Genomic DNA, 13961 nt, shown 5'->3' on the forward strand with positions numbered 1-13961 from the left:
CCCTGTTGTTTAAAACGTTTTTTTATTTAACTAGGAAAGTCAGTTAAGAACAAATGATTATTTACAACGATGGCCTACCCCAGCGACACTGGGCCAATTGTGCACCGCCCTATGGGACTCGCAATCACACCCAGATGTGATGCAGCCTGGATTTGAACCAGGCACTGCAGTGACTCCTCTTGCATTGAGATGCTGGGTCTTAGACAACTGCACCACTCAGGAGCCCATTTAACAATTGTAAGCCAAGTAAAACTATATGCGGTTTTGAATAGAAATAAGAAATGTGAAATCAATGTAAGTAGGGGCTCCCGAGTGGCGCAGCGGTCTAAGGCACTGCATCTCAGTGCTAGAGGCATCACTATAGATCCTGGTTCGATTCCAGGCTGTATCACAACCAGCTGTGATTGAGAGTCCCATAGGGCGGTGCACAATTGGCCCAGCGTAGTCTGGGGTAGGCTGTTATTGTAAAATAAGAATTTGTTCTTAACTGACTTGCCTAGTTAAATAAAGGTTAAATAAAGGTTAAAAATAATATTGATGAATCAAATCCTTGATGGTGTTTTTGTTGTATTATTTAATACCATTCATTGTTATACAGTGGTAATATAGAGGGGCTAATCATTTGAACCATTTCATCTAACAGCAGAGCTTTCATAGCCTGGGCCAGAAGCTGGGGGCGGAGCCAAGCTTTGGGGGTTGTTCAGTTGCATGTAATGCAGAACAGTTCCTCAATTAGCATGGGACATGTCTCAAGAGGGTAGAGGGGGAGATGGTCTCATGCTTATCCAGCCCCCTTTCCTGCAGTGGCACTGCACAGCTGAGAGAGAGAGTTAGAGAGGGATGGAGAGAAAGAGCGAGGGGGGTGGTTAAAAAAAACACTCAGCCAGAGGCTCTCATCATTAGTCCCTTAATAAATTGCTTGCAGGACACATGTGGCTGCTGCATTTTTGTGTGTGTGGATGTTTTTTATTTTTCTTCTCCACTATACTTGTGTCCTCGGTCTCTCTCTCTCTCACTCGCTCTCTGCTTCCCCTACCCCTCCCCTTGTCTCAGTCACCCAGACACAGACACACGCATGCTCACGCAGAATCTCGCACAGTGGGCAGGCACGCACGCACACACACACACCCTTTCTTGAGGTTCTGGGAGCAGTGGCAGCTGCGGTGGTTAGCGTTGAAAGACATTGGCCGTTGACTGGAGTTAACTGCAGCCCTGTCGGTTGAATGAATGGATGCTCCAACGAGCCTCTTAGGATTGGATTCTCGTATTGGATTTTCACGAGAGAGGAGGAGGATATCTATTCTGGGATTTGTTTTATTTCTATGCGCTCCATCTTTTTTTCTCTCCCCACCCTTTCTCGGTGTGGTGTCGTCGAGGACGAGCGGGTCTTGCGCGGTGGATTTGGCCTCCGCTACACTCTGCAATCTATAGAGTTTTTCTGTGGAGGTCAGGATAAAGGGCGCTATTCTTTCTCCTTTTTTCCTCAAAGGGGGGGCTCTTTTGTTTTCCGGGGCTCGGCCGAGCGAGCCCTATAGCTCCCATGGTGAATTGAGCTATTGTGGAGAAGAGCCTCGACAGCTAAGCTGCCGATTCTCTACCCCTCTCTTCCCCCTCCACCCAAAAAAAATACCATTCACCTGAACCAACCCCCCTCCAACCTTCCTTTCCCACACCTCCATCTCTCCTCGCCATTCTCTCTCCTTGCCTCCCATGCCCCATTTCCTTCATCCTTACCCCTGCCATCCCCTCCCCTCCCGCAGCATAGCGGCTACGTAATGTGCCTCCCGACGCATGCGAACAGGGATGCTACAAATGGTGGTTTGGACTGATCGCTGACATAAAAAAAAGGGTGATGCCTCGTGCAACCATCACCGCCTCCGCCGCAATGGATCAGCCTGGGAAAACGCAGCAGATGCCAATCCACCGCAGTCTGGATTGAGGGGCGGCTGTAGTAGTTTGCCTGTGAATGAGAAAACGTGCGTGTGTGTGTATGCAAGCGTGCACGCTGGTCCTCCGTCATGTCTCTCGCCTGATCCCTTGCACCGGGCATCCCTGATGATTTTTTTATTTTATTTTATTTAAGGTTTATTTAGCTAGGTAAGTCAGTTAAGAACAAATTCTTATTTACAATGACGGCCTACCCCGGCCGAATCCGGGCGACGCTGGGCCAATTGTGCGTCGCCCTATGGGGCTCCCAATCACGGCCGGATGTGATGCAGCCTGGTGTGGGGGAGGCACTAAGCCTCAGGTTGGCCTCCCCCCGAACACAGTAGTAGCCCCGTGGCAAGCCGCTTGCCCCTGGGGTCGCTATGAAAAAGACCCGCAGCACCAATTTGCGGCAGGCCTGGCCCAGTTCGGACCTGTCCGAGCGGCTGCCGGAGCGCACCCGCTCCCGGAGCGAGAAGGACTTCCGTCTCCAGCAGAAACACCACCACACTCCCCCTCCTCCACCCCACATCTCACCAGGTCCCCCCCGGGGCTACCAAATGCCAGGTGAGTCTGACAGCACCCCCTACCACAACCACTACCATCCCTAATTCACCATCTTGTCAGATGTTGGCAAGCATGTGTGAAGTTGTACGTGAGGGTTAGTAAAGGTCTTGGTTTCTTCCAAGATCACATTTTTCCAAGGCTACTATTGGGTTTCAATGGATATGAAATATGTGATGACAAAGGGTTGAGTTTGTGAGTGTCTGTGATCTGTAATGCTTGTGAAATAAAACATAAAAAAGTTGAAGTGACATAGTAAAAGGGCAAAGACAATATTGGAATTGAATGGTCCCAGGCAAGGATATTGCATCATGGCGGTTGGTTATTTATTAATTAAAACGGTAATATTAGGATTTTAGTACAACCAAGGGCTGAAATAGTAAGCAATGGGATGTTGTTGGAGCTAAATCTTTGAAACCCTCCCATCACAGATTTTTCTTTCCCCTTGAATCATGGGTTGAGGTGTGAGTGATCTGCATATCCATATGGCATGCACATTTCTGTGAGATGCTTGTCCATCTGGTATTGTTGTGTGAAGTGTCAGATAGGACTGTGAAATGGGGTATAATCAATAATGTAGTTCATGGTCAATGTTTTTAATGACACCATGGTACGTTTTAAAGGGATATTTCACGTTGCTTTTGTTTAAACAGCCAATCTAAAAAACAAAACATTTTCAGATGAAAAAAAATCTCCCCCGTTTAGCATATTTTAAATTGAATGTAGAAGTCATCTCAAAATAATTTAAAACCAAATCATTGTTGTACAATACAATTCATTTATAGAGATGTTTTGGGCATGAAATATAAAAACATTCTAACCTTGGAGTTTGACTTTTCATTGGTGTGACTTGTTTAAGTTGTGATGTTTCATCACAGACTAACTAGCTACATGATCTCCTTGCTTGACTGCTTGACAAGCTAGCTAATTTATTAGCCAACATCAGCGACCTATACTGAACAAAAATATAAACGCAACATGTAAAGTGTTGCTCCCATGTTTCATGAGCTGAAATAAAAGATCACAGAAATGTTCCAAAAAGCGTATTTCTTTCAAATGTTGTGCACAAATTTGTTTACATCCCTGTTAGTGACCATTTCTCCTTTGCCAAGATAATCCATCCACCTGACAGGTGTGGAATATCAAGAAGCTGATTAAACAGCATGATCGTTACACAGGTGCACCTTGTTCTGGGGACAATAAATGTGCAGTTTTGTCACAACAAAATGCCACAGATGTCTCAAGTTGAGGAAGCATGCAATTGGCATGCTGAGTGCATGAATGTCCACCAGAGCTTTTGCCAGATAATTGAATGCTAATTTCTCTACCATAAGCTGCATCCAAGGTTGTTTTAGAGAATTTGGCAGTATGTCCAACCAGCCCCACAACCGCAGACCACATGTAACCATGCCAGCCCAAGAACTCCACATCCAGCTTCTTCACCTGCAGGATTGTCTGAGACCAGCCACCTGGACAACTGATGAAACTGTGGGTTTGCACAACCAAATAATTTCTGCAGGGATTTCTAAGGGAAGCTCATCTGCATGCTCATCATCCTCACCAGGGTCTTGACCTGACTGCAGTTTGGCGTTGTAACCGACTTCAGTGGGAAAATGCTCACCTTCGATGGCCACTGGCACGCTGGAGAAGTGTGTTCTTCACAGACAAATCCCGGTTTCAACTGTACTGGGGAGATGGCAGACAGCATGTATGGCATCGTGTGGGCGAGCAGTTCGCTGATGTCAGCGTTGCGAACAGAGTGCCCTGTGTTGCTGTGGGATTATGGTATGGGCAGGCATAAACTATAAACAATGAATACAATAGCATTTTATCGATGTCAATTTTAATGCACAGAGATACCGTAACGAGATCCTGAGGCCCATTGTCGTGCCATTCATCCGCCGCCATCACCTCATGTTTCAGCATGATACTTTACGTCACCATGTTGCAAGGATCTGTACACAATTCCTGGAATCGGAAAATGTCCCACTTCTTCCATGGTCTGTACAGTATACTCACCAGACATGTCACCCATTGAGCATGTTTGGGATGCTCTGGATCGATTACAACTGTACCCTATATGAATACTTCGTTCTTACCTTCCTTGAAGTAATCACAGACGTGAATTGGTTTGATCTGTGAAAGTAATAGGATGGTACCTTGCTGACAGCTACATTTGTGTGTACCTCCAGAAAACAAGGAAGGAAGGAAGGATGCATTTCTAAAGAATTCAAAGAAGTTCCTGGTGGTTCCTGTCCACTAAGCAAAATATAGTTGACAATACAATAAAAAGGCGTCTTTGTCTGACATTTAAGCCACGTTCATTTTCAGTTCTATGTGAAATAGTTTAAAATACAGTTGAAGTCGGGAGTTTACATACACCTTAGCCAAATACATTTAAACTCTGTTTTTCACAATTCCTGACATTTAATCCTAGTAAAAATTCCCTGTCTTAGGCCAGTTAGCATCACCACTTTATTTTAAGAATGTGAAATGTCAGAATAGTAGTAGAGAGAATGGTTTATTTAATATTTTATTTCTTTCATCACATTCCCAGTTGGTCAGAAGTTTACATACACTCATTTAGTATTTGGTAGCATTGTCTTTAAATTGTTTAACTTGGGTCAAACGTTTCAGGTAGCCTTCCACAAGCTTCCCACAATAAGTTGGGTGAATTTTGGCCCATTCCTCCTGACAGAGCTGGTGTAACTGAGTCAGGTTTGTAGGCCTCCTTGCTCACACACGCTGTTTCTGTTCTGCCCACAAATTTTCTATAAGATTGATGTCAGGGGTTTGTGATGGCCACTCCAATACCTTGACGTTGTTGTCCTTAAGCCATTTTACCACAACTTTGGAAGTATGCTTGGGGTTATTGTCCATTTGGAAGACCCATTTGCGACCAAGCTTTAACTTCGTGACTGATGTCTTGAGATGTTGCTTCAATATATTCACATAATTTTCCTCATGATGCCATCCTCATGGTGCCATCTATTTTGTGAAGTGCACCAGTCCCTCCTGCAGCAAAGCACCCCACAACATGATGCTGCCACCCCCGTGCTTCATGGTTGGGATGGTGTTCTTCGGCTTGCAAGCCTCTCCCTTTTTCCTCCAAACATAACGATGGTCATTAGGGCCAAACAGTTCTATTTTTGTTTCATCAGACCAGAGGACATTTCTCCAAAAAGTACAATCTTTGTCCCCATGCGTGGTCCCATGGTGTTTATACTTGCGTACTATTGTTTGTACAGATGAATGTGGTACCTTCAGGCGTTTGGAAATTGCTCCCAAGGATCAACCAAACTTGTGAAGCTCTACAATTTTTTTTCTCGGGTCTTGGCTGATTTCTTTTGATTTTCCTATGATGTCAAGCGAAGAGGCACTGAGTTTGAAGGTAGGCCTTGAAATTAGAGGTCGACCGATTATGATTTTTCAACACCGATACCGATTATTGGAGGACCAAAAATGCCGTTACAGATTAATCGGCCGATTTTTATTTATTTATTTGTAATAATGACAATTACAACAATACTGAATGAACACTTATTTTAACTTAATAAAATACATCAATAAAATCAATTTAGCCTCAAAATAAATAATGAAACATGTTCAATTTGGTTTAAATAATGCAAAAACAAAGTGTTGGGGAAGAAAGTAAAAGTGCAATATGTGCCATGTAAGAAAGTTAACGTTTAAGTTCCTTGCTCAGAACATGAGAACATATGAAAGCTGGTGGTTCCTTTTAACATGAGTCTTCAATATTCCCAGGTAAGAAGTTTTAGGTTGTAGTTATTATAGGAATTATAGGACTATTTCTCTCTATACCATTTGTATGTCATATACCTTTGACTATTGGATGTTCTTATAGGCACTTTAGTATTGCCAGTGTAACAGTATAGCTTCCGTCCCTCTCCTTGCTCCTACCTGGGCTCGAATGAGGAACACGTCGACAACAGCCACCCTCGAAGCAGCGTTACCCATGCAGAGCAAGGGGAACAACTACTCCAAGTTTCAGAGCGAGTGACGTTTGAAACGCTATTAGTGCGCACCCTGCTAACTAGCTAGCCATTTCACATCAGTTACACCAGCCTAATCTCGGGAGTTGATAGGCTTGAAGTCATAAACAGCAGAGCTGCTGGCAAAACGCACGAAAGTTCAGTTTGAATGAATGCTTACGAGCCTGCTGGTGCCTACTGCTGTAGTGTTCAGACTGCTCTATCAAATCATATACTTAATTATAACATAATAACACACAGAAATACGACCCGTAGATCATTAATATGGTCGAATCCGGAAACTATCATCTCGAAAACAAAACATTTATTCTTTCAGTGAAATACGGAACCGTTCCGTATTTTATCTAACGGGTGGCATCCATAAGTCTAAATATTCCTGTAACATTGCACAACCTTCAATGTTATGTCATAATTACATATAATTCTGGCATATTAGTTCGCAACGAGCCAGGCGGCCCAAACTGTTGTATATACCCTGACTCTGCGTGCAATGAACGCAAGAGCAATGACACAATTTCACCTGGTTAATATTGCCTGCTAACCTGGATTTCTTTTAGCTAAATATGCAGGTTTAAAAATACAGTATATACTTCTGTGTATTGATTTTAAGAAAGGCATTGATGTTTATGTTTATGGTTATGGTTAGGTACCTTTTTCGCGAATGCGCACTGCATCAATTATATGCAACGCAGGACATGCTAGATAAACTAGTCATATCAACCATGTGTAGTTAACTAGTGATTATGATTGATTGATTGTTTTTTATAAGATAAGTTTAATGCTAGCTAGCAACTTACCGTGGCTTCTTACTGCATTCGCGTAACAGGCAGGCTCCTCGTGGAGTGCAATGAGAGGCAGGTGGTTAGAGCGTTGGACTAGTTAACCGTAAGGTTGCAAGATTGAATCCCTGAGCTGACAAGGTAAAAATATGTCGTTCTGCCCCTGAACAAGGCAGTTAACCCACCGTTCCTAGGCCGTCATTGTAAATAAGAATGTGTTCTTAACTGACTTGCCTAGTTAAATAAAAGGTGTAAAACAAATCTGACTGTTATGAAAACTTGAAATCGGCCCTAATTAATCGGTCGACCTCTACTTGAAATACATCCACAGGTACACCTCCAATTGACTCAAATTATGGCAATTTGCCTATCAGAAGCTTCTAAAGCCATGACATAATTTTCTGGAATTTTCCAAGCTGTTTAAAGGCACAGTGAACTTAGTGTATGTAAACTTCTGACCCACTGGAATTGTGATACAGTGTAAGTGAAATAATCGGTCTGTAAACAATTGTTGGAAAAATTACTTGTGTCATGCACAAAGTAGATGTCCTAACCGACTTGCCAAAACTATAGTTTGTTAACAAGATATTTGTGGAGTGGTTGAAAAACGAGTTTTAATGACCAACCTAAGTGTATGTAAACTTCCGACTTCAACTGTACATATTTTACGGACGTTATAACGACGACTCTGCCGGACTTCCTATTGACATCCAGTTTAAGATGTAAGTGAACATTTAAACATTTCAACTTTAGAGAGTTTAAAGTATGGAATATTTATTATTGCACTTCTGTTAGCATTTTAAAAGCTTCTGAACTGGCAGTAATCATGTTCAATGTGTCAAATCAAGGCCAGTCCATTTGGGACTAAATGGACCAAGCATTGATAACTATTTTTGGTCCAAATCAAGGCCATCCCAAAAATCAACTGCCCAATAAAGGCCAGGGTGGACCAACTTAATTTCAACCATTTATCAATTTACATGGACATCCTGTAGAAACAGAAAGCCAAACTAGCAATTAGGTAGGTGAAAATAAGTCATTTTTAGGGATCAACTAGGAATCTCATTGGATAGTACTTGAATAATTAATGACATGTAACAGGATGCATTTGAATAAGTGACATATGATAATTAGCCTTTACTCACAGAAATTTCGTAAGACTTACATTTTTAGAGAATCATAGCTTTGACAGGGTTTCTCCACCCGTCAACTGATTGTTGTTAGCTGATTCAGAATTTGAAAAGTACACAAAATCATAGAGGAAATAATAACTATACTAGTCCCATTTTCTATGGGATCAAAGTGACTTACATTTGTGGAAAGTGATTTATTACTTGTGGATTGGTGATTTACATTTGCGAATACATTTGGCTTGATATTGATCCCATAATTTTCACCCACTCTATTAGTCTTATGTACAGGATGCACATGGTATACACCGTCCAACAAAATGCTTACTAGCAGGTTCTTTCTTGTCAATGCAACAACAATAATAAAAGATAAGAATACAAACGTAAAGTAAATGGCTCAGTAGAATGGAAAACATTTTAAGCAGAAGTATAGTACAGGAAGGCACAATTTATAGCACAATATTTACACGTGTTTTGGGGATTGGGGGACAAGTGCTAAAAGTTTGCAGTATTTAGCAATAAAAATACAAGTCTGGTAGCATCAGTTGTGATGTGTGTGTGTGTATAGCATGAATGTGTGTGTGAGTGTCTGTGTGGGTGGGTGAGTGCGTGTGTGCTAAGGTGCGAGTCAGTGCAGGTGGTCAGTCCAGTTCAAGTGTTCAGCAGTCTGATGGCTTGTAGATAGAAACTGTCTCTGAGCTTGTTGGTGTCAGACCTCATGCGCCGATACCGTTTACCCGACGGTAAGGGAGTGAACAGCTCGTAGCTGGGGTGTGTGGGGTCCTTGATGCTGTGGGACTTTCTCAGGCACCGCGTCGAGTAGATGTCCTGGATGGGTGGAAGCACGGTCCCATTGATGTACTTGGCCGTCTTCACCACCCGCTGGAGGGCCTTGCAGTCGTAGACAAAGCAATTCCCGTACCAGAACATGATGCAACCGTTCAGGATGCTCTCGATGGTGCAGTGGTAGTATTTGGAGAGGACCGGGAGTGGCATGCCAAATTTATTCAGCCTCCTTAGGAAGTAGAGGCGCTGTTGCGCCCTCTTGACAAGAGTGGTGGTGTTGTTGGTCCATGTCAAGTCCTCTGATGTGGACACAGAGGAACTTAAAACTGATGACTATCTACTGCAGTCTTGATGATGTGGATCGGCCCATGGTCCCTGCTTCCTGAGGTCAACAATCAACTCCTTTTTATGATGTTGAGGGAGAGGTTGTTGTCCTGGCACCACAATGCCAGTTCACTTACCACTTCCTTATAGGCTGACTTGTGGTTGTTGGTTATCAGTCCTACAACCGGGGTGTCATCAGCAAACTTGATGATGGAGTTGGTGTCGTGCAAGCCACGCAGTTGTGGGCGAACAGGGAGTACAGCAGAGGGCTGAGGACACTCCCCTAGGGGGGCCCTGTGTTAACAAGTCACATATTAAGTTGCATGAACTTACTCTGTGTGCAATAATAGTGTTTGACAATATTTTTTTGAATGACTACCTCATCTCTGTACCCCACACATACAATTATATGTAAGGTCCCTCAGTCAACCAGTGAATTTCGAACACAGATTCAACCACAAAGACCATGAAGGTTTTCCAATGCCTCACAAAGGGAACTTGTTGGTTGGTAGATGGGTAAAAAAAACAGACATTGAATATCCCTTTGAGCATAGTGAAGTTATTAATTACACTTTGGATGGTGTATCAATACACCCAGTCACTCAGTTGCCAGAGAGGAAGGAAACCGTTTAGGGATTTCACAATTAGGCTAATAGTGACTTTAAAACAGTTACAGAGTGTAATGGAGAAAACTGAGGATGGATCAACAACATTGTAGTTACTCCACAATACTAACCTAAATGACAGAGTGAAAAGGAAGCCTGTACAGAATAAAAAAAAAAATCCAAAACATGAATCGTGTTTGCAATAAGGCATTAAAGTAAAACGGCTAAAACAGTTGCTAAGAAAGGAACTTTATGTCCTGAATACAAAGTGTTATGTTTGGGGCAAATCTAACATAACACATCACTGAGTACCACTCTTAATTTTTCAAGCATGGTGGTGGCTGCATCATGTTATGGGTATGCTTGTCATCGGCAGGGATTAGGGTAGTTCTTTAGGATAAAAATACATGGAATAGAGCTAAGCACAGGCAAAGTCCTAAAGGAAAACCTGGTTCATTCTGCTTTCCAACAGACACTGGAAGACAAATTCACCTTTCAGCAGGACAATAACCTAAAATACAAGTCCAAATATACACTGAAGTTGCTTACCAAGACGACATTGAATGCTCCTGAGTGGCCTAGTTACAGTTTTGACTTAAATGGCAAGACTTGAAAATGGCTGTCTAGCAATGATCAACAACCAATTTAACACATTTTGTAGAATTTTGTAAATAATAATCTGCAAATATTGTACAATCCAGGTGTGCATAGCTCTTAGATTTACCCAGAAAGACTCACAGCTGTAATCGCTGCCAAAGGTGAATCTAACATGTATTGAATCTAACATGTAAATGAGATGTTTCTGTATAATTCTTTTTTATACATATGCTGTCACGATCGTCGTAAAGATGAGACCAAGGCGCAGCGTGAGTAGAGTTCCACATAATTTTAATCAACTGAAACTCACCTAACAAAAGAACAAAACGAAACATGACGCTACAGGTGTGCACTCAGGCAACTCGATGTAGACAAGATCCCACAACACAAACGAGGAAAAATGGCTACCTAAATATGATCCCCAATCAGAGACAACGATAAACAGCTGTCTCTGATTGGGAACCATATCAGGACAACATAGCATAACATAACAAAACCACTAGACATACAACACCCCTAGACATACAACACCCCTAGACATACAAAAACCCTAGACATACAAAACTAGCGTACCCACCCTAGTCACACCTTGACCTAACAAAAATATATAGAAAAACAGAGATATCTAAGGTCACGGCGTGACAAATGCAAACATTTCTAAATAGTCTATTTAATACATTTTGAATTCAGGCTGTAACACAATACAATTTTGACTAAGTCAAGGGGTATGAATATTTTCTGAATGCACTGCATAAGCAGATGTGCTTGTAATCTAGCAAACACATTCTAACATTTGGCTGTCTGTTTGTCTTTGTGAAGTAGAGCTGGGTCTGGTTTCCCAAAAGCATCTGAAGGCTAAATGTTATTTCTGGCTCAATTCTTGGCTAGGACCGTGTGGACCTGGGCCCCAGCTGCAGTTGAGGCGTGGGTAGAGAAATCAGGCCACGGTAGTGCTGCGGTGTTAGCCAGCCCTCTATGTAGTAATACGTATAGAGGAGAGGGAGGAGGCTGCGCATGAGTAAGCCCTTGTTCCCTGCCTCCAGTCAGCTGTTTGAGTTGTAGAAAATCAGTCAGCCACTAAGATGATGCCTCTTAAGCCTCTGGAACTGGTACTGTATATCTCTTTCTCTCTCTCTCTCTGTTACTCACTTCGGGCCAAATCCTAATTACAGTTACGTGCAACTCGAACGTTCATTCAAATATTCAATATACAGTATATCAATGAAGGATTCGTGTGACAGTTTGAGCTACTCATCTCGTTGTCTCGCTCCACATTCATATACTGAACGAGGATAAAAAATAATCACCCTCATTCTGGCCATCCCAGATGCTGACATCACTGACTAACCTCTGTAGGATTTCCTCAGGATGATTGTATTAAGGGTAGCAGAGAGGAGCTTGAGAGATGGAAGCACTAATAGCTCTCTCTTCTCTGCATTCTTCAAACATGGACTGTATACAGGCAGCAGAGTTGTCATTGTTAATGTACTTATTAATGACAATGCAAGAGCCCAGTGCAAGAACCCAAATTAAGTTATTTTGCTTTTACGAGAAGCTGTAAATTCTAGATGGCATCATAAAAATGAAGGACATTTTGTAAAATGTGACAGGTGAATAATAGGAACACTGGTGTCCTGTCCGGCAAGAATAAATGAATGAATGCAAAGCTTAACTGCCCTGTTTTCGTCATTGGACCTGTGTTAGCCTCAATAACCAGGTTTCCATCCAACCATTTCATGTGGATGAATTACCTGACGTGTGAAAAAAGTCACGATGGGCTGATGGAAACAACAGGAAATGCAGGTGCAATTTTATAAATGTCGACAGAATTTGTTCATTCGACATGGTGGGGTCTTTTTGGTACGTGGGTTGAAGTGTAGCTAATATGGTGAAGATACGTTCTACCAGTTTTCATCACTAGCTTGGTTTCCATCCACAAAAAGATATGTGCATTTACCAGCAGTGGTGTGTTTCCATCAAACTGTTTTGTTGCGAATAGCAAGCTGTGTGTAATGTCTTATATACACTGCTCAAAAAAATTAAGGGAACACTTAAACAACACAATGTAACTCCAAGTCAATCACACTTCTGTGAAATCAAACTGTCCACTTAGGAAGCAACACTGATTGACAATAAATTTCACATGCTGTTGTGCAAATGGAATAGACAAAAGGTGGAAATTATAGGCAATTAGCAAGACACCCCCAATAAAGGAGTGGTTCTGCAGGTGGTGACCACAGACCACTTCTCAGTTCCTATGCTTCCTGGCTGATGTTTTGGTCACTTTGGAATGCTGGCGGTGCTTTCACTCTAGTGGTAGCATGAGACGGAGTCTACAACCCACACAAGTGGCTCAGGTAGTGCAGCTCATCCAGGATGGCACATCAATGCGAGCTGTGGCAAGAAGGTTTGCTGTGTCTGTCAGCGTAGTGTCCAGAGCATGGAGGCGCTACCAGGAGACAGGCCAGTACATCAGGAGACGTGGAGGAGGCCGTAGGAGGGCAACAACCCAGCAGCAGGACCGCTACCGGAGGTAGTTGCCCTCCTACGGCCTCCTCCTTATTGTCAATCAGTGTTGCTTCCTAAGTGGACAGTTTGATTTCACAGAAGTGTAATTGACTTGGAGTTACATTGTGTTGTTTAAGTGTTCCCTTTATTTTTTTGAGCAGTGTACTTTGTCCTATAACTTTTAATTGATCAAATAAAAAACATAATTTCTTTGTTTTATTCTGTCAATGGTTTTGCCACAAAAAGCCTTGCGATAAATGTCAAATTTGCCCACCCTGGCCTTGGCACTTGCACTCTTGCCAACAGCTCACAGATATATTGCAGAGGGTACATGATGAGATTATCGATAAAATCAACATAATATTGATTTTTCAATTGGCAGCTAAACACAAATTAAGACCCTTCATATTTATTGGAAATGAGCATCAAGCTCATCACTGTGCACTTTCACCACCATGGGAAGTTCATCATCATTGATTTAATCTGTAGCCTAATAAACTGTGCATTCTTTTCTAAGTAGTCAGAGGACCACTTAGCATCACATGACTGTAGTTTACTTGACAGTTATTATATCAACAATTGCGCCAAAAAGCTTTTCCACTGCCATTGTCGCATGCTCTATTTCACTGACCAAAAAAATGGTTCCTCCCTGTTGAACGTTTTATTGTTTTGTCGACATTTAGGGAAGTTTACAGACAACTTGTTGTTTCCATCAGGCCTGTTTTTTTC

The 13961-nt window shown here is 42.3% G+C and overlaps 1 protein-coding gene across 2 annotated transcripts in view; it reads left to right on the forward strand.

The window, feature by feature from the left end:
* LOC120052762 (storkhead-box protein 2-like) overlaps positions 1 to 13961 on the forward strand; it is a 58319-nt gene that overhangs the window by 16099 nt on the left and 28259 nt on the right. Inside the window, exon 1 of one of the 2 annotated variants that reach the window (XM_038999866.1) lies at positions 2182 to 2493. The exons of the other annotated variant lie outside the window; for it this stretch is intronic. Within the exon in view, the coding sequence (XP_038855794.1) occupies positions 2310 to 2493 (184 nt within the window). The 5' untranslated portion in view covers positions 2182 to 2309. Of the gene's footprint in view, positions 1 to 2181; positions 2494 to 13961 lie in introns of those variants that run through there. 2 annotated transcript variants of the gene reach the window in all.

The sequence above is a fragment of the Salvelinus namaycush genome, chromosome 8, assembly GCF_016432855.1.
Source record: "Salvelinus namaycush isolate Seneca chromosome 8, SaNama_1.0, whole genome shotgun sequence".
Classification (NCBI taxonomy): Eukaryota; Metazoa; Chordata; class Actinopteri; order Salmoniformes; family Salmonidae; genus Salvelinus; species Salvelinus namaycush.